General features: G+C 39.4%; 1 protein-coding gene and 3 long non-coding RNA genes across 6 annotated transcripts; 2 read left to right on the top strand and 2 right to left on the bottom strand.

Annotated features, from left to right (window-relative positions):
• The first annotated feature begins 97 nt into the window (after positions 1-97).
• Positions 98-649, top strand: LOC112488524 (uncharacterized). Its single transcript, XR_003052665.1, has 2 exons — positions 98-223; positions 302-649. It is a non-coding gene; the product is annotated as an uncharacterized LOC112488524 (long non-coding RNA).
• Positions 650-3,242: 2,593 nt separating this feature from the next.
• LOC103394185 (uncharacterized) lies at positions 3,243-4,583 on the bottom strand. Its single transcript, XR_523109.3, has 3 exons — positions 4,443-4,583; positions 4,092-4,172; positions 3,243-3,361 (listed from the first exon to the last, which is right to left on the bottom strand). It is a non-coding gene; the product is annotated as an uncharacterized LOC103394185 (long non-coding RNA).
• A 554-nt stretch (positions 4,584-5,137) lies between these two features.
• On the bottom strand, positions 5,138-24,044 carry col9a1c (collagen, type IX, alpha 1c). 3 transcript variants are annotated; one of them, XM_008331375.3, is made up of 38 exons: positions 23,419-24,044; positions 20,630-20,715; positions 19,500-19,571; positions 18,959-19,088; positions 17,117-17,513; positions 16,664-16,744; positions 15,032-15,049; positions 14,663-14,752; positions 14,529-14,564; positions 13,487-13,558; positions 13,305-13,349; positions 13,155-13,190; positions 13,017-13,040; positions 12,839-12,892; positions 12,660-12,731; positions 12,194-12,232; positions 11,943-11,999; positions 11,817-11,870; positions 11,544-11,597; positions 11,386-11,439; positions 11,263-11,316; positions 11,120-11,173; positions 10,971-11,024; positions 10,841-10,894; positions 10,409-10,462; positions 10,006-10,050; positions 9,408-9,461; positions 9,276-9,329; positions 9,113-9,166; positions 8,001-8,072; positions 7,756-7,791; positions 7,623-7,667; positions 7,492-7,524; positions 7,148-7,294; positions 6,923-6,977; positions 6,270-6,464; positions 6,046-6,132; positions 5,138-5,936 (listed from the first exon to the last, which is right to left on the bottom strand). In XM_008331375.3, the coding sequence occupies exons 1-38, from the start codon at positions 23,445-23,447 to the stop codon at positions 5,734-5,736; spliced, it is 2,850 nt and encodes a 949-aa protein (XP_008329597.1). In that variant the 5' UTR covers positions 23,448-24,044; the 3' UTR covers positions 5,138-5,733. The 3 variants fall into 3 exon arrangements, with proteins under 3 accessions (XP_008329597.1, XP_008329598.1, XP_024920797.1); XM_008331376.3 differs by lacking the exon at positions 23,419-24,044 and adding an exon at positions 21,284-21,573; XM_025065029.1 differs by lacking the exon at positions 15,032-15,049.
• LOC103394183 (uncharacterized) lies at positions 8,094-9,390 on the top strand. Its single transcript, XR_523108.2, has 3 exons — positions 8,094-8,340; positions 8,456-8,520; positions 9,102-9,390. It is a non-coding gene; the product is annotated as an uncharacterized LOC103394183 (long non-coding RNA).
• Positions 24,045-24,284: the final 240 nt, after the last annotated feature.

The following is a 24,284-nucleotide window of genomic DNA, read 5'->3' on the forward strand; positions in this document are numbered from 1 at the left end:
GCTTTTTTTTTTTTTTTTTTTTTTTTTCCCCTCTCCAACTCCTCTTAGGCCACAGGAACTTTGAATGATGACCTTAAGGCGGTTTTTTTTTTTTTTTTTTTTTTTTTTAGTTTGAGCCCATGACCAAAGAACCGGCTGTGAGGAGGAGGTCCAGGAATGCTGCCAACCAAGGGGGGGGAAAAGGAAGCAGAAGAGAACCTGTGGACCACGACAGCCAGAACAAGTAGTAGTTTTATTGTATTTACTTTATCTTTATTTGAGAGCTTTTGTATGTAATGTTGTCTTTTTCATCTTGTTTCAGGTCAGACGAGGTTTAATGAAGTTGTTCCACTCCTGATGATGGGACCTTTGAATCCTGTGAGCACACGTGCTTGACAGAAGCAGCGTTGTGAGTACGTGATCCTGCCATCTTTACCTTAAGTGTTAAAGCTAAGAATTGCTGTTGTAATTTGACTTTTTATTTTTTTTTTGTTTTTTTTTTATTTTTTTTAATGTGTGTCTTTGGACTTTGATTGAATGCATGTTGTGTTTTGCTATTAAAAGAATCAAAAGTTGTTGTGCTGCTGTTTATTGTGCAAGTGTTCTGGTTGGGTTTTTTAACTTACTACTTTTTAACTAAAACTTAACTTAAAAAACTTAACTAAAAACTTTAAAAAAAAAACTTAAACTTAAAAAATAAAACTTAAAAAAAAAAAAATTAAAAATTAAAAAAAAAAAAAAAAAAAAAATTCTTTTTAAAAAATTTTTTTTTTTTTTTAAATACTATACCTACTAATATAACCCTTGACTTTGACTTTGACTTTGACTTTGACTTTGACAATGTACGCCCTATAAGGCATGAATTGTCAATGGTATATCCCATTCATTTTCATCAATTTTTGATCAAGATCTGGAAATGAATGCACAAGAAGGTCCAAAAAACATTTTTTATTGAAAGTTTCAAATACAGCACAGGTTGCACCACACAATGAACAAAAATAAGCTAAAAGAGCTAAAAAATAAGCAAAAAAATATACTAAGTGCTAAAAAAATAAGCAAAAAAAAAGTACTAAGTACAAAAAACCTAAAAAAAAAGTAAAAAATAAACTAAGAGCTAAAAAAAAATTACTAAGTACAAAAAAGCTAAACAAAAATATACTAAGTGCTAAAAAAATAAGCAAAAAAATATACTAAGTGCTAAAAAAAAATACTAAGTATAAAAAAAGCAACAAAAATATACTAAGTGCTAAAAAAATAAGCAAAAAAATATACTAAGTGCTAAAAAAATACTAAGTATAAAAAAAAAGCTAAAAAACGGGGCCGCTATGGTATTGTTAACAGATTTTTTTGACTTACCATACAAAGTAAAAAAAAAAAATCTGTTAATAGCATAGCAATCCATTTTTTAGCTTAACTGTTCATTTCTTGTACTTAAGTACAAAAAATGAACAATAAAGCTAAAAAACTGGATCGCTATGCTATTGTTAACAGATTTTTTTTTTGGCTTACCATACTAAGTAAAAAAAAAAATCTGTTAACAATAGCAATCCAGTTACAGTGATTAGACTACATTACTAACTACAAAAAAAGCCTCACAATAAAGCTAAAAAAACCAAAACATACTAAGTCAACTAACAACAGTTGCTCCTTCACTCTACCTGGCAAAGTCCAAGGCTAACGCTTCAGGCCTCCACGTCACGTGTCCGTCTTCTCCATTGCATCTGTAAATGACAATAGCAGAGGAAGCTCAATGAATGGAATGACAAGTACGAGCTGGAAACAAAACCTGTGTTGATCTCATTTACCTCTTGCTGTCAGGGTAGAAAGCCACACGGTTGATGGGACCAACATGACCTTTGACTCCTGCCAAACAACTCCTCCCACATAGCAAGGAAGAACCTGCAGATGAGAAGAACACAGCATTGTGCCACAGGTTTTCCTTAAAAACAGCTACAAAGTAGTCACTTCAACTACATGTTTACACATCACTATGACTGCTCACTAACAGTAATACAAAGTTGTGGCTTCTTCAGTGCTAATGCTAACACTACAACACACACGACAGTCATTTTCACAACATCATCCAAGTCTTGGATTCCAAAATAAACTAAATCTTCAAGGCCTTAGAGTCACAGACAGTCAAGTCACTGTAGCTTTAATGGACTGGAATCTGTCAACACTAAAAGGTAACACAAAACCATAACAGACAGTTCATTTCAAACTATACCACTCATTTGTCCGAAGATGTACTTCAAATATTCTAAATCCTGGACTGAAGGAAGATGTCATTGTGAATAAATAGACAAGTGGACACACTCCAAGTAACCACACCTACTACTGGGTGGTTTTTTTTTTGGTGTATCTTCTTATAGACCCCCAGCAAATTGTCAATATTTAATTCAGTTTAAACATACTTGTAAAACAAACTATCAATAAAGATCTTCATTTCTCATTCACTTATTTCTGTTGTTCTCCTTTGGAGCAGGGGTCTCAAGCACAAATGACTGGAGGGTCACCTCACAATTCCATACATATATAAACAATGACACGTTGGTACTATCTACAGTCTAGTTTCTTTTCTGGTATTAATTTGTTTACGTTGCTCGTGACGATCACCTACCGGTCTGTTGTGGACCCCTCAGGTCGAACAAGTTCATGAAACACTGGCAGCCCATCTGCTTGGCGGTGGAAAACATGATGCTGCTGCTGCTGAAATCGAACCCACGTGTTCTGACTGCGGACAATAAAGAAGAGACACGGAGCAAAAATTAAACACCAAAATATAAAACACTTGACAGTCATACACTAATATGTCTGCTAGAACCACCTATACAGCTAACTGTTTATTTAATTTCATTATTTCACTACTCAACTATTTACACTGTCCATATATTTCATATAATATATATTTATTTTATATACTTGTTCACATAACTTCCTTATAATTGTACTAGATCTGCGTATATATTCTTATCATAGGTATAATGTGGTATTCTTTACTATATACACATACCAATTTAATTAAGAATAACAATAGTATAACAAAAACATGATATAATAATTGAGATTGCAATCAACAACACACAGCAACAATAATTACATATCTATACTTATCTGTTTACTAACAGACTAATCTACTAATGTTCAGGTTGTCCATATTCAATGACAGTGTGCTGCTACTCATGTTTGTATTTTAACATATTTAGGTGTTTTTATTGTTGTTTTGGTGATGTACTGCTGCTGGAACAGAAAGTTCTATATATTCAACTACCGATCTGTTGTGGATCCCTCAGGTCAAAGAAGTTCATGAAACACTGACAGCCCATCTGCTTCTCTGTGGACAAACATGATGATGTTGCCGCTGAAATTGAACCCGTGTGTTCTGATGGCAGACATTAAAGAAAGGACACGGATCAAAAATTAAAAACCAAAATACATTTAAATACGCATGCACTAATATGTCTGCTGAAATCACCTATATAGCTGTTTATTTAATTTCATTATTTTACTAGCCAACTATTTACACTGTGCACATATTTCATATATATTTATTTTATATACTTGTTCATATAACATCCCTTTATTTATACTAGTTCTGCTTATATACCTATCATAGGTATAATGTGGTATACTTTATTATATGTAGACACCATACAATTTAATTTAGAATAACAATAGCATAATAAAAATATGATAATTGAGATTGCAATCAACAACACCACACACGGCAACAACAATTACCTACTAATCTACTAACACTAATCTATCTACTTCTAACAGACTAATCTATTAACATCCACTGTTCAGATTTCCCATATTCATTGACAGTGTGCTGCTGCTACTCATGTTTGTATTCTAGCCATTTGTGTGTTTTAATTGTTGTTTTAATTGTTAATTCCCTTTTCATTACTACAGTATGATTTTCATATCTCACACACTTTAAAGCATATGGCCTTATATTTTCAACACAATTACCAGTCAAAACTAGCAGAGGGTTACTCTGCTTTTCGTGACGCCATTTGTAGGACATTCCATATTTTTTACGTCAAACTAATTACTAAACTATAGTCATTGGTGGCACTTGTTAAGTGAAATCATTTCGTGTCACTTACTGGATCTTTAGCGACGGAAAACAGGTCTCCTTCTCCGTTGTACTTGGTCTGAGTCGTGCACCCCTGCAGCAGGATGGGTTTCTGTACAGAAAAGTAATATTTGCAAGTTAATTTCATATTTTCAAAAAGTGCATCAGCCCAGCTCAAACTCCCGTCAAAGGCCAATTCCTCATTTACAAACACAACTCTATGTTCATTGTTTAGGACGAAAAAGTAACTATGAATCATTTCTGACAAAAGCTAACGTTAGCTGCCAAGACGCATGTGCTAGCGTAAATTGCACTAACGGTCTCGACCGAAGGACTACCATTTCACACAAAATACAACCGACAATTGTTGGCAAAAACTCACCATTTCAATCAATCAGATGTAGCCACGTTGACCAGTTTCTTGACCTGAACGCCCGCTGGAAGCCCAGACGGCTAACACACACGTGTCATGCGTCGATTTCGCAACCGGAACAAAGAACCGTGCAGCGTATTTCTACATCCGTTATACAAACGTTCCAAATATCAGCGCGCCCTCTACAGTTGACAGCTGATATTCACATCCTTTGATTTCAATACAAAATACCCACCAGCTGTTTCTCCATTGTATTTTTCACATCGTTTTTTAGTTAATAGTTATTTCAGCTATTATTATCTCTCTCGCTCTCTCTCTTTCTACACACATACACTCATTTGGTGAACTTTATTCATTTCCTAAAAGGATTACATCCAAACTTAAGTCATTCTTGATGAAGAAAATGTGTTTACTGTAAATCACTTCATTCATTTGACCATAGAGCTACTTCTTTCACTGACCAAGTGATTTTGAGTGAAGGTAATTATAGAGAGAAGGTGATAACATCTCTGTCAGTCATCCACAGCAGTACTTAAAGGCAGCACTGCCAAAGTAAAGAATATGTCATTTTTTTCTTTTTTCATTATATATAGTCAGACATTCTGTATATATTTTCAGACTTTCTGTATATATATTCAATTTCCTGAACAGCATGTCATCTTATATATATATATATATAACCCTGAATTACACACACAAATACATTCTATTTTCCAAACCATATTTTATTACAATGTTCCAATTTTTTTAAATTTCAAACATGAATTTTTGATCCAAACAATTCTTGCACATATAATGAGAAACCGTCACTTTTTTTTCTCCACATTATACTTTATCTTTTGGAAATTTCGAAATGGGTTTTTACTATATTTAGAATAAACAAAAAAAGCTGCAACACTGAGTTACAAAATAAAATCTTTTGCATTATCTAGTTAAATGGTATGTATGAAAATGATTTTTTTTTTTCCATTTTTCCAAATTCAACTCCTAGTGTTGCTTTGAAGCACCAAGGGTCAGTGAATGTTCTGCAGGAACACGTCGTGTTGCCATGTGTAGCAGATGTCCTTTACTATGCTCCATTGCATTCACTTTCTCTATAATCACATACGTAAGTTCAAAGAGGTTCTATACAGTATCTTACAGTTGGGTTTTTTGTCTCTGTGTTAATGTTTCAGTCTCAAACATCATTGGTTTGGGTAGGGGTCATGGGGGTCTCCTCACAATCACCATAGGATGAGTCCTGCAGAGCCCTTAACCACATCATGATGAAATCTGGACTTTATTGATGAGCAGAAATGTCTCACGGGTTCTTGTAGCCGGCAGATTTCTTGCCACTGACCATGTAGAGAGGTGGCATTCGGCTTATGCAGGTCGATGGGTCGCAAAGGCCAGGTGGTCCTGCAGATCCCCGTGAGCCAGGTGCACCCGGTACGCCAGGACTCCCTGTTTCACCACGTTCTCCATTTTTGCCGTCCTTGCCGATACCAGGGACCCCTGGTGTGCCTGAGAAAACAGGAGGAATTTTTGTCACAATGTTTTCCAAACAATATAATAACTTTTTCATATAGTGTTTCAGGAGGGAAGGTAGTTGTGATTGGAATTCCCGTCTCACCTGGTGCACCTGGAACGCCTGGGCTGCCTTTGATTCCGACACCATCTTCTCCTTTTTCTCCCATGTCTCCCTTTTCCCCGACATCACCTACAGTGGAGGAGATTTCAGTCATCAGGGATTCATCAAGGATTCCTTATCACTGGTGAAATAAATCTAAATTCTCAGTTGACTGGTTCAGTGTTGAGTAGATACACAGAGACCAGGGACGGAAGAAGTTAACTGACCTTTTTTTCCAGGTGCACCTGGTAGTCCGAAATAGCCCGGTGGACCTTTGGGACCCATGAGCCCTTGGGCTCCTGGTGCACCGGCCTCTCCGGCTGGTCCTGGAGGTCCAGGAGGTCCTGCTGCTCCTGCTTTACCAGGGGCACCGAGGGCTGCTGGTCGTCTTAGAAGCTCCTTTCTGAACTCAGTCAGTTGTTCTTAACGAAACATTGAATCGATTTTAATAACAACAAAGAATCAAGTCATGAACATTATATATATATACACAGCTCATACAAGATTCCCAACCAATGTGCCTTTACTATTTACTACAAATCCATCTTGAAAAAGTTTTGGTCATTTTTGTTTTATATATATATATATTTTGATTTTTATATATTGAAGAGGAGGAGTTCCTGGAGGAGGAAGAGCAGGAGACCAGGTTGATGAAGATGACAGATCAGATCTGACTGAAGAAGTGGGAAACACAAGTTCTCCAGGAACAAACTGGACAGATGGCAATATATACGCCCTAAGGGGATGTCAAAAATGGACATTCAATGCCATCGTTGGAAATGAACAGAAGACAAAGGGGGGATTAAGAGACAGAGAGGACGGCAATGTATTGGTTAAAAAGAGTGATTTTCTTACAAATCTTCATTAAAAACATACTGACCTTCCACTACAGCTGAACAGATTTCCCGTAACTTCTCGTCATTCACTTTCGGGCCCTGTGAATACAGTAAGACACTGTTGACAACAACAACAACAACAACAACAACAACAACAACACTACTTGATATCATTGATATGTTTCATTTAAATACATGGAACATATTTGTTGACTGTCACTGCTGGGAATCTGCAGATTCAGAGTTTTAAAAAATGTTTAACAACTCACAGGTAGACCTCTGGGTCCTGGTGTTCCAGGAAGGCCTTGTTCTCCCTCCAGGCCTGGGGCCCCCATCGGACCGGACAAACCCTCATGACCTGGCCGACCTGGTCTACCATCAGGACCAGTGGCTCCTCTAAGGCCTTTATCTCCACGCTTTTGTAAATGAAAAAAATAAAAATAAAAATAAAAAGATCAGACAGTATATTACATCACATTGATCCAGGCTGTACTCAGTGATATGGAGCTGACTTATTTAATTTTGTTAAAGAACATGCAACAGTCAGTTAACATTTAAAAATATATTTATGTATGTAAATACTGGAAATGTGAAAACACTTCAGGGTTATTACCTCTCCTTTGATTCCAGGAATTCCCGGAGGACCCTGCAACAGACAATAATCATGGGAACTTTCTCAACCACAGCCAAACTGACTTAAAGGTCAGTCTGATGTTTTACACACACACGAGAGTCTTCACTCACCTGGTCTCCCTTTACACCAGAATCTCCAGCTGTACCTGGGTCTCCCTGTTTGAAGTGAGTGACAGTAAATATGAGTGATTGATGGAAAGGCTTCAAATCTTTCTAATATAAATCTTTGAAATGTTGTTCTTACCGGACTCCCTTTTTGACCTTCTGGTCCCATAGGTCCCTGGATCACAACGGATAAAATGAACGTAAAAGAAAGATTATTTCATTTCAGAAACATATATATATACATATATATATATACATATATAAACATATATATATATATATACACATATATATACATACATATATATATATACATATATAAACATATATATATATATATACAGTAAGTTAATTAAGTTAATGAATATAATTGTGTTTTCTCACCTGATCTCCTTTGTACCCAGGATGCCCCTTGATTCCCCTCTCACCAGCATCACCTTTTTCTCCTGTGTGACCCTGTAAATTAAATATCTTTAACATATCTGACCTGACCTCTAAGGTCAAGCCTCTGTGTTCTTCTTCAGCTCATCATTTCTCAGTAACCAGGTGAGCATCTGCTCCATGCACTGATTGATGGGCGGGGCCAACCTTACTGCGGCTGCGCGGCGACTATATAAACCTGTGCGTTTCTTTGGCCCATTCGTGGCTGATGTCTTTCTTTGACGTGTCGTTCTATGGTGCTGCAGTCGATGGTGATTTGACCGAGTCTTCCCACCTCTCTAAAGTAGTAATTTATTTATTTATTTTATTTTATTTTTTTCTCTTCTCCTCACTTTCTGTTATCGGTGATCTCCATGCAGTCTCTTGACATTACACCTGCTTTATATTGTGCCTTGCAGTGCACTTGGCTGCTGATGGTGCTGACGGTCCGGAGTTGCACGTGCTGCAGGTTCGCTCTCTCCAGGTATGGCGACTATTTCTCTTCATTTATCGATTGCTGCCTGGTTAAACGCTAAACGTTTTCTCGGTCTCTCGCCAGCATTTACCGGCGATCTGTGTCGGGGTAGCGGTGCTTTGGCCCTAGCCTTGCGCAGCGCAAGTGTTCCTAGCCTTGCGCAGCGCAAGGCTAGGGCCGCAAGGGTGCGGGGCCCCAGCGTTCAGTGCTCCGACTGGACACTACTGCGTTCTCTACAACCTAGTACAATTTCTTTCTTTTTTTCCCCTCAATATATCTACTCTAATTGAGCCGTTAACGTGCTCTCCAACAGGTTAAAAGTTGCCCACATTTGTCACCCATCGGTGAACACGGATTTGTTTTTCTTGTTTTTTGCATAAATGTTTCTTTTCCAAGTATTATTACAAATTGCTTGCTTTTTTTTTTTAACGTGGTTGCATTTAAATTTGAATTTAAAAGAGCTAAATCCCCATTGACTTTAGTTTGTAATGTCTTTTTTAACAATTAAAATAAAATTGACATGTGTTCTTTAGCATTAGTTCCTCATACCTAAAGTAATTTTTTTTTTTTTTCCCCCTGTTACATTCAAGGGTTGTCTCACCTGGATTCCTGGAGGACCTGCAGGTCCCACTGGGCCTTGTTTTCCCGTTTCACCCTGAGAAACAAATTAAATAATCAGTGAAACTGCAACTCTGTATCTTTGAAATCTGGTGGAAGAGTGACACCAACAGAGGTCAGTTTGTGGCTGATTGATGTGAAATTACCGTTGATCCTTTATCTCCTTGTTTCCCGTCTTTTCCATGTTTCCCAGGCTCACCCTGTTAAAAGGAATGGGGTTTTGTTTGATAAAATGATCAATTAATAAAAAAATGTCAACACAAGTGTGGTAGTCATACAGTCTTTCCAGGAAGTCCAACAGGCCCCGTGGGTCCATCTGCACCAGTTTCACCCTACGGTTGAAGAAGAGTTTATTAGCAACATGGATTGAAGTCTTTAGGTTCTGTGATCCTGTCGTCTTATCCAAAAAATGGTAACATCGAGAAGCTGGACAAAGTAAGTGGATACTTAAGATGTTGTAGCTGCTCTTTAGCTTTAGCTGCTCTGAGGCCACCAGCAATTCCAAAAACCTAATTCCAAATGTGGTCACAAGCCAGAAAAAGTTGGGAACCAGTGGTTTTGTAGCATCTGAGCTAACGAGCCACAAGGAGTGACCAATTTAGAACAGTCTTTGGTTTAATTACACCATGTCCTTTGTTTTTTGTATTTTTTTTTTCTGTCACAGATTTTATTTAATTGAGTAAATGCCACACAATTTGCAACATGTGTTCTTTTACTTTTATGTATGTATGTTGATTGACAGCTCTGATCACCTGACTACTAACTAGCAGCTACTAAAGTGTCTGTGGCCAAGTTAAAATGGGGTCACGAGTCATAAAAGGTGGGAACTAGTAGTTTGAAAGAATGGTTTAATATCTGTAAATAAGTTTTACTTGCCTTCTCACCAGGGGGTCCAACAACTCCCTGCTTTCCAGGCAGGCCCTGGGAACATCAATCAAAACATCAACAGCTGAAATAAAACCCAGTTTAAATAGATATGTGCTAGTGTTAATGTTCAGGCTCAGTCAAGACTGCACACAGACTTCCTTATCTCTACCAGCCATGCTTGTAAATGGTCACAGGCAGAGAGCAGCTTATGCTAAGTGCTAAAAACCAAGTTGTTTCATCAGTATTCATTTATATTAACTACTGGAAATATCTCTTTAAAACTGCAAATATAAAGATAATCAAATATAACTGCTTCCACTTAGAGTGCAATAACAGTAACAGGATGAAAACACTGTATAATTAACGAGTGTAAACTGAGATGGAAGGGAGCAAATAATGTGAATTGACTTACTGGAATACCCACAATTCCTCTTATACCAACAGCACCAGGAGTACCAGGATCTCCCTGTTGAACACATTCACAGGTAACATTCCCACTGGTGCATATGTGTGTGTTTGTGATGAAAGATCCTAATAAAACAACTGCAAACAAACAGGTGAGAGGGCTGACATGATCCTAGTTAAAATAAAATAATAAAATAAAATAATAAATAAAAGGAGGTAAAAAACAAGAAGACAATGAATTAACTTGTTGTGTCTCAGTTTTTTAGTACTGTATATTGATGGTATAAACACTGAGTCAAAGACTTTACACTTTGAACTACAGTTGTGTTATTGTCTCTCTCCGTGGTGCTGAAATGGACTGGTGACCAGAGTCTGAGGCTGAATCCTGTTCCTTTATTAATTATTTAATAAAATGGATGTGGAGTGGAAACAAATTTACCTTAGCACCATCAACTCCAGGAATTCCACTCATCCCATCTTTTCCAGGTTCCCCCTGTTGCGACACATGGCCAGTCAGAACCAAATCCACAATATAAACTATGCTCAGTGAATATGAACAGGTCACTTACAATATCTCCTTTTTCCCCTTGACTTCCTTGCTCACCCTTTGGTCCCAGAGCACCCTAAAAAAAAAAAATCAGCAATTATATGTGTGTAGCTGTATATAATATGAATATATGTATATGACTTTATATAAATGCATGAAGCTACAACTCACATCGTCACCCTTATCTCCTTGCAATCCCTGACGTCCACGGATTCCCTCTGTGCCCTGGGAGAGAAAAAAAAAAAATCATAAAATGTATAAAGTGGATTGATATAAATAAAAGTGTCATTTAAAAAAAAAACAAACAAACTTACAGGAGCTCCAGGTGGGCCTGTTGGTCCTGGGACACCATTGAAACCAGGAAGACCCTGTGAAGACAAATGAGCGTGTTTCCACATAAATACACTCAGGAGTGATCATCTGTGCTTCAAACTTACTCTGTCTCCCTTCTCCCCAGAGCTTCCAGGAAGTCCTATTGGCCCTCTTTGGCCCTACAGTGACGAAAGAGCAGTCAGTGGACAGACAGACAGACGCACAAATGTCACCAGATCTAATAATAAAGTATTTGTTCTGTTTGACTAAAGAGCCTCCTCACGTCATCTCCTATGCGACCTGGTGGTCCCTGTGCACCCGCTGCTCCGGCTTCTCCCTGTGGAAACACAAACACAGCGGTGTAATCCCATTATGAGGATAGCAGTAATGACATTAGGGAGTAATGACATTAGGGCGTTTAAATCAAATCAGCTACTGTACGCTCACGTCGCTTTCGGCATTAGATTTCATTCGCACACGTGACATAAAGCGCAGAAAGTGTCTTGTTTTATTGAAGTTCACATTCTAGATGTATATAAATGACAACGTCACGCACCTTCGCTCCAGGTATTCCATCCTTTCCAGGCTCACCAGCCACACCTTTGTGACCCTGAAAGGCAACAAGGAATCAATCAATCACATCAATGAAGAACACTGAAAACTTCTGAATTTCTAGCCATACCTTCATCCCCGGTAGTCCAGCCATCCCCTGAGGTCCAGCAGGACAGGCAGCAGGACACTTGGAAAAAAAGGGACAAAGGACAAATTTGACACTCGGGACTAAGCCGACGGACAGATTGGCAACCGAGTTGCGGCCGCTGAAGCCATTGTGATCATCGGAGGAGCGATTTGTATGAGAAATGTATCGTCACCAGAACAATTGCCATGCATCCAGGACATATTTGACAGGGAGTAAGACAGTAATACACTCACAGGGTCCCCACTTCCCTCATTGCTGGCACCGGGCGGTCCCTACAACACAGCAGAGTGACATCTAAGACAGCCAGAGGTGCTTTAGATGTCCAAGACACCAGGATTCCCAAAAGTAGGAAGAAAAAAAGACTGTGGCGTGCAACAGCATTATATATCAGTGATTTAACACAGGAGTAGAAGGCATGAAAAAATAGAAAACACCACTTATTATGAAGGATGTAACACCGAGACTGAAAATGAACAACATGCAGACATTCGCTAAAGTTATGTTAAAAAAGAAAAAAAAAAGATGAACATTTCAGTTTTAATGATACGTGAAATTTAGTTTAACCTGTAGTTTAGTGCATTTTTGTTGTTATCATAATACATACTGACAATACAGTTACAGTAAAAAAAAACATTGTAAAAAAAAAAAATAAGGAAAATATTCTGAGAGGCAAAACTGGACACAATTTAACTGTCTTACCACAGGCCCAGGTGGACCAGGTGGACCAGGAACACCACCGGTACCTGGGTTCCCTCTCGGTCCAGGTGGACCCTGTAAGTGGATAAGAACAAAGAAGAACTTTTTAGCACCGGCTTCTTCTACATCGGTACCAAAATAATGACTAATGTTCTTTATGTCAAATTAAAATGAACTCTGACCTCAGGGCCGATGTTTCCTTCATCTCCAGGGGTTCCAGGTTTTCCTGGTGGTCCCTGTTACACACACACACACACACACACACACACACAGACACACAACACATTATAGGGTTTCATGTGACGTCACCATTTCGATAACACGAACGTCCGGAAACGACTCAAAACTTGATAAACGTACAGCAGGTCCTTCACTGGCTGGTCCCTGTGAAAAAAGAAAAAAAGAACAGTATATTATATATATATATATATTTTCTTTAAATGAAACTTCATAAATAAATACATGCAGATGTTTTCAGCAAGTTTTTTTTACACTTACAGGAACACCTGCAGGTCCTGGAAAACCTGGAAGGCCCTTGAAGGACAGAAAATACATAGAAAAGGAAATAAAAAATAAAATGAACGATAATGGTGATGGTATTATTATTATTCATTTTATTATCATTATTATAACTTGGAGTTTACCTACCCTCTCTCCCACAGGTCCCCTGGGGCCCATTGGACCAGCTGGACCCTGTAAACAATAAAAACTCCACTATTCAAGACAGTCAAATATGAAGCGACGTAATTTTCTATTCCTGAGTGTTCGCTACACGATCAAACCCATTCACCCTAAAACTACACATAAATATAAAAAAAAATGTTTCCTACAGGATTTCCAGGAAGACCAGGAAGGCCTCTCTGTCCGGGAAGCCCGATCTCCCCTTGCTCCCCTTTGCTGCCCTGGGAAACAATGACAAACAAGAACAAAACAAATTTATCTTCATCCTGCGTCTCTCTGTCTGTTGCTAAGATACGGAGGCAATGACAGTTGACATTAAATCAGTGGCAGGTTGGCCGCGGTCGCATCCAAGATCTGCATACAGCACACAGGGCACTGCAGGTAACAAACTGGACAGGAAGTGGGGCAGAGCACGGATTTATGCCGCGTGACAAAGCAGCACGAGCTCCAAAAAACCACTGTTAGCGCACGGATATGCAGACAAGACGTGCGTTTACGGTGATGCATGTGTAGATGAAGTCGGGACAGTAATATCTGGGTGATCGGCACCAAGGAGGAATTTACACTGAAGAGACTGAAGGCTGCTGATTGATTCTCTTTCAGATCCAAATGACAGCTGCAATTGACTCGACGTCTCTCTATTCACATGATTTAATTATTCACATTTACGTGGTGAGAATTTAATTAGATCTTTTATATGTTTTTTTTTTTAATTTTCATCTGCCATATTTCACCGGAATAAAGCCGCATTAGATGTAGAGCTCCCTCCCTTTGAGATGGGTGGGGGTGAGGGGGAGGACTGGGGGGAGAGGGGGAGCTACAACCTGGCTCTTTATTAAACTGGAAAGGCTGCAGCCTACTGTACACTCCTATCTCTGTAAACCTGACCGACTAGCTGAGTACGAGTAGCACTGTATTACATGCTGCATTGAGGGTTTTAAAAGACACGTTTTGTTTCTGCTGTTTAAATAAAGAGTTATTGATCCTGATAAATTAAAGGTTAAATAAAAATAAAAGTTTGTTGTAATGTGAGAAAAAAAATCTAAATATGTCGGTGTCAGCATTACATCAAACTGTGAAAAATACATTTCCCATTATTATGTCTTAACAAAAAAAATTGAATGCACACTCACCAAAAAAAAGTGTTACCAGATTATCATTTTGAACTTTGATATCCTATTATATACTCACAGAATTGCCTGGACTGCCAGGAGACCCTGGAAGACCCTGGAAAAGTAAATAAAAGTCTTACTTAGTCAGGGTAAAATGTACACTGGTTGTCACAGAAATGGTTCTGACAAAGAAAAGTGACTGAAGAGACTTACATCTCTGCCATCCCTGCCATCTTCACCTGGATCCCCTGGAATGCCCTGAGGGCCTGGAGCTCCTGGTGGGCCTTGAACTGTTTTATCAGGCTGAGAAAGGAGATACATCTGTCACCAATTTGCTAATCATTACAGGTGTATGTTTATTTTTGAAAAGGAATCAGTAATTATCCAAGTACATTTTAGTTCTGATTTTACATTGTGTACAGTATCTGTTTTTTTTTCTAAAAACAGGAGGTTACCACCACCAATTGTTAGAAAAAGAATGAAGCCATTAGATAATTAGGCCACAAAAGCACCGCTGAGCGGATCATGACTGGATTTAAATCACAAAGCAAAAAGAACAAAGTGGAGGAGAAGAATAAATACCTCAGCATTGGCATACATCTGAAGGAGCAAGAGAAATCAGACAAAGCAGTTAGTGAAAGTAGTCACACCTCCCGCTCACCAAAGGTGCCAGCAAAAGCACTCCTGTTCAAATAGTAAAACCCGGTATACATGGCTGCAAGATTAACAAGAAAAATGAACGTGATGAAACTGCACAAAAGGTGTAAAAATGTAAGAAGAAAATTCCGAAAACCTATGATATATTTTTGATTCCCACGGTGGGAATAAAACCATCACTCATGCTTTTATAAACCCAGACATTAAAGTCATTTTATTTACACCAGATGCACATTTTCTCTGCAGATGTTTTTACATTACCGGAGAAAACAAATAAAATATCCTTTGTGTTTTAATAACTGAAGGCTGCCATTTTTTTTATCCAACATCCGTAGTCTAATTGTAAGGTAAGGGCAATTCACCCACTTCCTGCAACTTCACCTTAAGCCGCTGCTAACCCTCGAGGCCCAACCCCTCCCTCAGCCAAACACCCGTTCCTCTTTTGTCCGACATTACCTGTGTTTAAAATAATTCCTGGATTGTAAGCGGTTTATTTTTTATGACCTGTTTTTTTTTTTTAGCAGTGATTTCTGTACACTATTTTGCCTCCTGTTGTTTTCCCAGCTCTGCTCTTAATCTGTTTTTCACTCATTTGGATGGCGTTCGCTTCTGCATGTCATATAGCATTTTGGAACGATTAAAATAATTAGGGGGTGTGGATGTTTTTATTTCATTGTTAAGAAAGTGTGATTAAGACTTACTTTTATGCACCTGGAATTTTTCTTAATTCGTATGAGGGCTTGGGAATTACATGTGGTCTGAGTGGGAAATCTGTGCTTGTAGTTTAGAAAAAGTGAATTGAGAAACATAGGATGAAAATAATCCTTGTACCAAAGTTATAATTGTTAGACGTAAACCCACTGAAGAAGGAAGGTTGAAACCAACAGAAAATAGAAGATTCTATGATTGGAAGATGTCGGAATTCTGTTAATAGGGCGCAACGTACATAAGTACCTATGTCACTAATTTAGATTAATATAATCTAATGTTGTCTAAGCTGTCTTTTGTGTATAGCGCTGTGTGACGACGTATTCTTCCCCTCCGCCCGGCAACTAGCTCCCGTGCAAAATGTGTTTTAAGAATGTATGCCTGAATTAAATAAAATAAAAATACATGTCCCTTTAAGAAAAGCAGGATACTACTTTAAATGGTATCAGGCCGCAGGCAGCGCATCTGTATTCTGCAGAGTTAAAATATATTTGTCTAAACGAACAATTAGTTAAGTAAAATAAAAAACGTACCGTGGTGTCTGCTGCACTGCATTTTACAGTAAAATAATGCAGTTAAAACTTTATGAGCCTTATAAAAATCAGTGCCAAAAAAATAAATAAAAAAAATCCATTCACAGTAACTTTGTCATCCTAACACATGGCTTTCAGTAGATCTATTAAAATGTGTTTATTATTGCCAAAGCAGTTTAACTATGGAAGTGTTCCCTTCTGTGATATCTGCTGACTCTGATTGGGACGACCCTACACTTCCTCTTGATTTTTTTTCCTGCGAATAAAACGACAAACCACAGCCGACGCCGAGCAGATCTAATCCCTGATACTGTACCTCAGTGGCAGGCAGCTCGTTGCAGCTCTCTCTCTGGGCTCTCTTTGGGTCGCAGTGAATCAGCATCCACTGGAGCTCAAACTGAAAAGAAAAACCACATTCATTTTCACTCATTCGTTTGTGACACTGGGAACACCTTTCAAATGCACTGGAGGAGTATTTCCTCTTTTGGTTGGCCTGTAGAGTCTGTGCCCTTTGTGTGGGATGTTGAGCTGGATTTTTCTACCCATGCAATTTTCTGCAGGGATTAGGTTTTCTATTCCTCCCCCCTAACCCCCCGACCGGAGCCCAGCTGAGCAGGTCTGCTGTAACAGCAGTGCTTGAGAATTATAGCAGCGCTCAGCACACACCTAAACCCTCAATGTTTCTGTTCATAGTGAGCGCCGTTTTACTGACAAAGCTCGTACGAAGAATCTCCGAGCGTGATTATGGCAGTTCGCCATGGGGACTTACCACAACAGAGGCGTCGGGGTCGGAATCCAGGCGGCCGATGAGGGTGTCCCCCTCCGTGTTGACAGGTCCTTTGCCCTTGATGGGTTTTTGATCCACCGGCTGGCAGTCCACGTACAGAGTGACCATTTCGTATTCCACGCCGATCATTACCTTGTGCCACTTGGTGTTGAAAAGTACCGACAGTCCTGGGAAGGTGACGGTCTGCAGATAGCCTTCGGCACCCATCAGGAAGTACTCCAGGGCCTGCTGGTCTCCATTCAGCCTCAGACCGGCCTGTTTGTGACCTTCTTCGTCCACGATTTGCCAGATATTCCACACCTTGTTCACAGTGTTCTTGATCATGCGGAAAGTCACCATGAAGGAATACTCATCTGGGAAGCCCCGAGGGAAGTTAAGCCTGGTAGAAAATGCACATCAGGGATTTAGGTCAGTGTAGAATAATGTGAAGTGAAGGCTGACACACAACTATCATGCACCCCCCCAACAGAGATGAAAGAGTTTCTACAGAGACCTGAAGGGCCTGCAGTGAATGATGCTTTCAAGTGGCATTGGTATAATCAGGAAACAACAGTTTGACTGGATTTAATATTAATGTATAATCCACAGTATTCTATCCCATACTCAATATATTATACATGAACCATAGCAATATGAACAGAACAGGTCAGCGCAAGTCTAACTTGTATCAGTTGTGCATACTTCTATATTTATTTTATATATATTTATATATATGTTTGTATTTGAGAATTGCATTTTTTTCAATTTGTGTTTAAACAAATAATAATAATAATAATTTATCTTTTTTTATATTAAATCCTAATGCTAATTATTTCAGGTCTGTCAATAAGTAATGCAGCAAATTGAATAGCTTTTATTTTGAAATATGAAATAGCTGCTGGTACTTTTCATTTGAAAAAAAAACATCTTCATCTTCAAACAATTCATATGCTCATCAGTCTTTCTTATCGCTAGGTATGTCTTCAGTATCGCTAGCCGTTCAAACCAGGAAGCTAGTGAGAATCTACTGGTACAGTAGTTCCATGTGAAGCTCCAATAAAGACACGAGACACTGACAGAGCTGCGTCTCCGTTCATAAATCACTCGTTCCATTAGAGCGTGTACTCGTGGCCAGTTCTCCCATTTGGGTTCTTTCTCTGTTCTTAACAAGCCAGAGTCTCAGTAGGTGGCGCCTTCATAGATGGGCGCTACAGCCGGACTTTTATCATCTTGTAAACGATCAAGGTGAAGCAATAAAAAAAAAAAGAAAAAAAAAGAGTTTCCTGTGAAGCAGTTAACCAAATGAAGACCACTCTCGGGTTTTGTCAGAGGTGAGAAAGTCTAAACTAGGTGCTGATTTTGCCCTGCAGAATTAAAGCGAGGCACTGCAGAGAGTCCTGGGTGGACTTCAAAGCCCCGACAGTGCCACTGGACAAAATTACATCCAGTGTTGCTGGCCCCGGTGGTGTCAAAGCAGGGAGCCGGCCAGTTATCTAACAGCGCCTGAGGAAAGCTGCCCTGAAAAAGAGGTTAGCAACAGCAGAGCGGAGTATGTGGAATAGGAAAGAGGAAAGTTGTATCGCAATGTGTTCTCAGTTTTCCTCTAAGAAAGAATGATCGGGCATGTTTTTTTTTTTATTTGTTTTTTTTGTTTTGTTTTTTACCACAATTATATGCTATTCACCCTGCAGAAAACATCTGTGCAGACCTATAATAATGCAACACCTGCATCTGGACGCCATGCTGCTCACCAGCATGTGTGTGTGGTGTGCACATGTGCGTGCGTGCTAATGCTTTTTTTTTTTTGAACATCTGTTCATCTTAAACATTCTTTACTGTACTCACATAGTTGGTATTTGGAAGTTGGCCTCTCTGTCGAGGCGGTACGCCACCTGGAGGGGAGTGGAGCCCTCCACCTTCCTCACACCTTTCAGAGATATGACATCCAGCTGGAACTGAGTGATGAGGTCGAAACCTATTGTGATAAAAAAAAAGGAACGGTTTGTATAAAAACAAAAAAAAAAACAAAAAAAAAAGGCGCAGTGGGAGGAGTCAGATGTTTAAAATAATTTGCGGTGAGCAATTAAAATCTTGCTGAGTGTGAATTGGTCTAAGTGAAATACTGTAAAGCTCAAGTGGAACATTTTATTTGGCTCATTTGAAATCCAAAGGTGTCTCGAGGTATTAGGCAGCCCACCCTGTTTCAACTAGTTAAACTCACCACCCTACTGCACATAGTCAATTTTCTCTTTGGGGAATTTTTAAGGCATAGTTTTGTGGGTTTTTGAAACTGCTGCCTCTTAAACATTTGGTCTGTGCACAGCCCGACTGGAAACAATCATTCCACAAATCATTCCACCCCGGTGTTATTGAAAGAGAGTCCTACCTGGAAGGTCATCTTGTCCGCTTCTGATTGGTGGACAGACGCTATCGCCGTCCAGTCGGTTGAGATCAAGTTCTGATAGGACAAAACAAGAAGAAAATGACCTTGTGCTTTTACCTTTGCTTTTTTTAATTTGATTCCAGTGGCAGATACAAGCGGTGACGTTGTACAGAGGACGGGGTTGGGACGATTTCAAAAACATTTCCCCAAAAAATATTTATTTATTTTAGTGTTGCTTTGAGACATTTCTTGTAGTGGAAATCAATCTTTTAAGTGTGTAACATAGGAGCCCGCTGTCATATTTTTCCATGGGACCCAGAATTCCTGGTAGTGCCTCAAAAACTAACTAAAAAAACTCAAGAATATATATCATAATATCAAACCTATCCCCTTATTTTTAATCTAAACTAATGTTTTAAGAATCACTTACAGTGATTGTCAGTTGACAGGGCAGCATCTGAGGAGGAAGGCCTCCTTCCTTCACCCTTTTTTTTTTTCCTCCCCTATGAATTGTGTATTGCGGTAGCCACAGGGCTTCCCTGTCAATAACCTGAGTCAGCTCATTTACAGCGAGCGGGGAGAAGGCAACACATCTGGAAGCTGTTCCCACATCCCCACAGAACTGCTGACAAATGAGATGGAGCGGTGAGACGGTATTTATAGTCCCATATTTACTGCCACTAAACACTTATCTGACCGCGTACGTGGGCCTCAACTTGTAAAAGTCGGTGCCTGCCAAGGCATTAGGTTTAAAATGCCAGTCATTAGTGCAGCTGGCAGTAGAGCAGCCACGACGGAGACGTCACGTGCAGAACCTGACGTTGCTGCACGTTCGTGTTGGGGCGCATTATTTTCCCAAACAGGTTTTGTCGTGATTATCAGAGGGGACATTTAATCTGGTTTAATCCACCTGCACAGACCGGTACAGTCCGGTTCCTGGGTTTTGCTTCATGCGCTCTGATTAAAGGGAGCAACCTGGCAACAGTCAACACACAACCTGGCCACCCTTTGTCCGTGTTTACAGGACAAACAGATCAACAGTGATGACAGTTTGCATATATGAGAAAAAGGGGGGGGGGGGGAGTGATATGGTGTTGTGGCAGTGATTGTTCATTTCTGTGAAGGTGACTTACGTCCAAGAGCCGGAGCTAGGAGGAGGGGCAGCAGCATGGCAGCCATGGAGACAGTGGAGTACGCTGACATCCATAGCTGCTGTTTTCTGTTAGGGAATGATGGAGAAAATCAGCAGTGAGTCATGCATCAAATTCTTCCTGACAGTTTGTTGTTTGTCTCAATCAATAAAACACCCACAGGGATGAGGCCAAGTACTCTGTATTCATCCTGAGTGAGTACAGGAGGGGATGAAAAGGTTCACACTGACACCCCTCCCCCACCCCCCACCTTCATCCCTGGAAGTTTCCTTTTTGCACTCTTTATTCATATTTGACCACCTTGACCTTTTCAAAGGGTTCAATGACTATGACCAATCCCTTTATGTGAAATGTGCTTTTACTGCAGGTAATGGACAAACATCTCACTAACCACTTTTCATTTGCATTGACAATATGCGTTTTAATGCACATAGAGAGATATAAACAATAGAGTGTTACCTTACCATAGTAACATAGCAACATTGACATTTATTTTGCGTTTTGCTTCAAATTAGACTGAATTTTAAACCATTTAAACCGACACAGTTGAAAAATCCAATCTATGCAGGCCAAAAACTGAGTACATTATATGTCCAAAATGAAAAAAAAAAGTGTATCCAGTCACTGTGTATTTACCTTTACTTTAGCAAACAAACTCGGGATGTTGTCCCGCAAGTGATGAACCATATCTGACGTATTTCCTCCTTTCGCCGCAATTTTCACTTTCATACTTTACATATTTACAAGCAGTCCTCCACGACACCTTGGCCATTTATTTCTCGGTCCAAATTAACCCCTCACGGCTGAATTAAGGCCCCTTTTCTGCCATTTTTACCCACTGGGGCACGCTTGTTTCCTGCAACTTCCGCGGACCCAAAACAAAGAAACACACGTGTCAAAAAGCAGGTGTTGTGCAACTTTGTTTTGATTCCGTTCGATATAGTTCCGGCGTATTATTATTTACTGATGGTATTAAGGAAACGCAACCATAAATTAACCTTAGCGGATATTAATGCAATATTATTCGATATCCCGAGTTGTGTCATGTTGTGGCAAATAGATTTAGTCCATTGACAAAGCAGATGTGTCTAACTTAATACTAAACAACACAAATTATTTATTACATTATCCTTTTGGACAATGCATGTTAAAGTTGAAGATTATTTCATTTTGAGATTCCTGTCTTTGCACACTGTAACTCCTGAACCCTGGAAAACAGCCCTGTGTTTACTGCAATACTGTTGCGACATACTCACCGCACCACAGTGGAAATACGTTTCAGTGCACCCCACAGCTACATTCCTATTATAACACTTTCTCTCTCTACCTTCCCCTGTGTGTGCTGAAAAGTCACAGCTTTGTAAAGCAACACGAAACCGCCGCTGACAGTGAGAAGGCAGTTCAACAGGCCAAGATTTACGCTCGTCAGTCAGAGAAAAGAAGAGGTCGAGTGTCTGAAGCAAGGGTTGTCTTGCAAGTGTGTTCATGTGTTTTAAAGCCTGTGTGTGTGGGTGAGTGGGTGTGTGTTTGAGAAGACACTGACAGCTAGATGATTAATGGCTAAGGCAAAAGTCGAGCTGTAACATTCTGTCCCTTGGTTAAAAAGACATTTTCAGAGATCTGACGTTCGTGTCAATTCCTCTACTTTTCAATTTAGAATATTTACTGATGCAACAAGGAGTAGTATAAAAGTATATAGAAAATGGAATCCCAGCAGTCATTGGACAAAGGTGGGGTACCCCAGTCCATCACAGGGTCCAATATAGAGGGTCCTATATACCTATATACATAAGGAAAACAAGCAAACTACACAAAGAAATCATCAGAAGCCATCACTGAGGATCAAACTGGACACTTTTCAAACATGTAGCCAGTTAACAGTTATACCTTTAGAAACTGTGAGAAATGCTACATAATCATAGTATTTCCCACAGTTTCAGCATTAATAATATTCTAAATAACTTTAGTGGGAGTAGTTCAATTGCACGAAGGCTGAGATCGTTTCTAAGACATTGTTTGCATGTGTAGACGACAACAAATGATACAGCGATGAGCTCTATTATCCTCAGACTGCCTTCAAATATTGTTTAACCACTATTATTACGGGTGCATTGAAATAACATGTGATTCTGAAAGATTAAAAGTGATTGATGAAAGATTAAAGCTGACGTACCAAGTTACGGGGTTAAACACAGAGGAATTTACTGCTGTCAATTTTCAGAGGTAAAAAAAAAAGGCACTTCCCAAAAAAAAAAAAAAAACGTCAGGGAATATAAAATTCCCTAACTATTCCAGTAAGTATCCCAGCATGTAATCAGTAAAGTCAATTACATAATGACATGTAATCCGGTTAATTTCCTGACATTCATCAATATAGCTGCAGTGGGACTTTCCCTGTTGCCACCCAGGTGGTGCTGCTGCTGCCAACATCAATACATTTGTGACCACCAATCAAACCTAATCATTGAGCGCTGAGCTTTGTTCCCGAAACCTCTTCACCAAGGTGTAGCGACTGCAGTGAGGGAATTCCCTCTGTGGATTTTTAGAATTCATAAATATCAGAATTATTTATTTAATATTTTTCCTTAAATGTATAAATGTCCCATCTTTGTAGGTTCACACGTTTGTCTAAATCATCTTGGATTGATGCTAATAATTTAAAGATCCTGTAGCATCCATTATCAGCTGAAAATGAAGATAAGCGAAGTGAACAACCGGCTGAACGTTGCTGGTATCAAACACTGTCAAAACCTACACACACAGATATTTACCTGACGACTGCAGAGCAGTGGAAGGCCATGTTTCAATCCTCCCCAGTGACAGCAGAGACGGGGCAAAGGGCAGAACGACGAGATGCAGCGGTGAGATGCAGCAGCAGAGGGGACTACAGACGTGAACTTCCCTCCCTGAAGTCAGCCCTACCTGCGCATCTTGAGGACTGACTGAAGGGAAGCAGCACAGGGGATGCTCAAGCATTTTTCTGGGGACACATAAAAGTGTGCTCAATGGGCTCCCATTGGACAGAACGTCTCAAGGAGGTGGCGACTTACTTTTATTACCAACACTTAAAAACAGGCAGAAGCCCACGGGTCTCTAACCCCCACCTCTTTTTTTTTGCCTCCTAATGACATGTACCAGCTGTATGTAATTCTCTCAACAATTATCATCATAATAGATAAGAACCAGTCAGCTGGTGATGAAAGGTGGATTTCATAATAACATGTACTCATCACTGTAGCTGGACAATGAATGTTGGACTGTAGTGTTGACATGAATTTAGACTTGTTATTACCTTAACAGCCTTGGGCAAACATGTTGTTTCGGCTTCTTGTCTGTTATGTAATGCTTTTTCTACCCAGTTTTTTTTTTTTTTGCTAATAAAACCTCACAGGAGTACACTCCACTTAATCAAATCACCATTTGCGAAAACCAAAACTATCCTGCGACCAGACATGTTGACATTTCTCACGTGTGACCTTCTCGAAGCCGATGTCAGGGCCGTAAACTGACAGGTATGTCTTTGTAAATCTTTCTGAAGCGGAGTGCATTTGTGTGTTTTTTTTTTTTTTTTTTTAAAAAAAACACTTTTCTGCAACACTTGTTTCACAGTAAAATTGCCCTTATACACCCAATTTGA

Source organism: Cynoglossus semilaevis, chromosome 18, assembly GCF_000523025.1.
Source record: "Cynoglossus semilaevis isolate Cse_v1.0 chromosome 18, Cse_v1.0, whole genome shotgun sequence".
In the NCBI taxonomy this organism is placed as follows: domain Eukaryota; kingdom Metazoa; phylum Chordata; class Actinopteri; order Pleuronectiformes; family Cynoglossidae; genus Cynoglossus; species Cynoglossus semilaevis.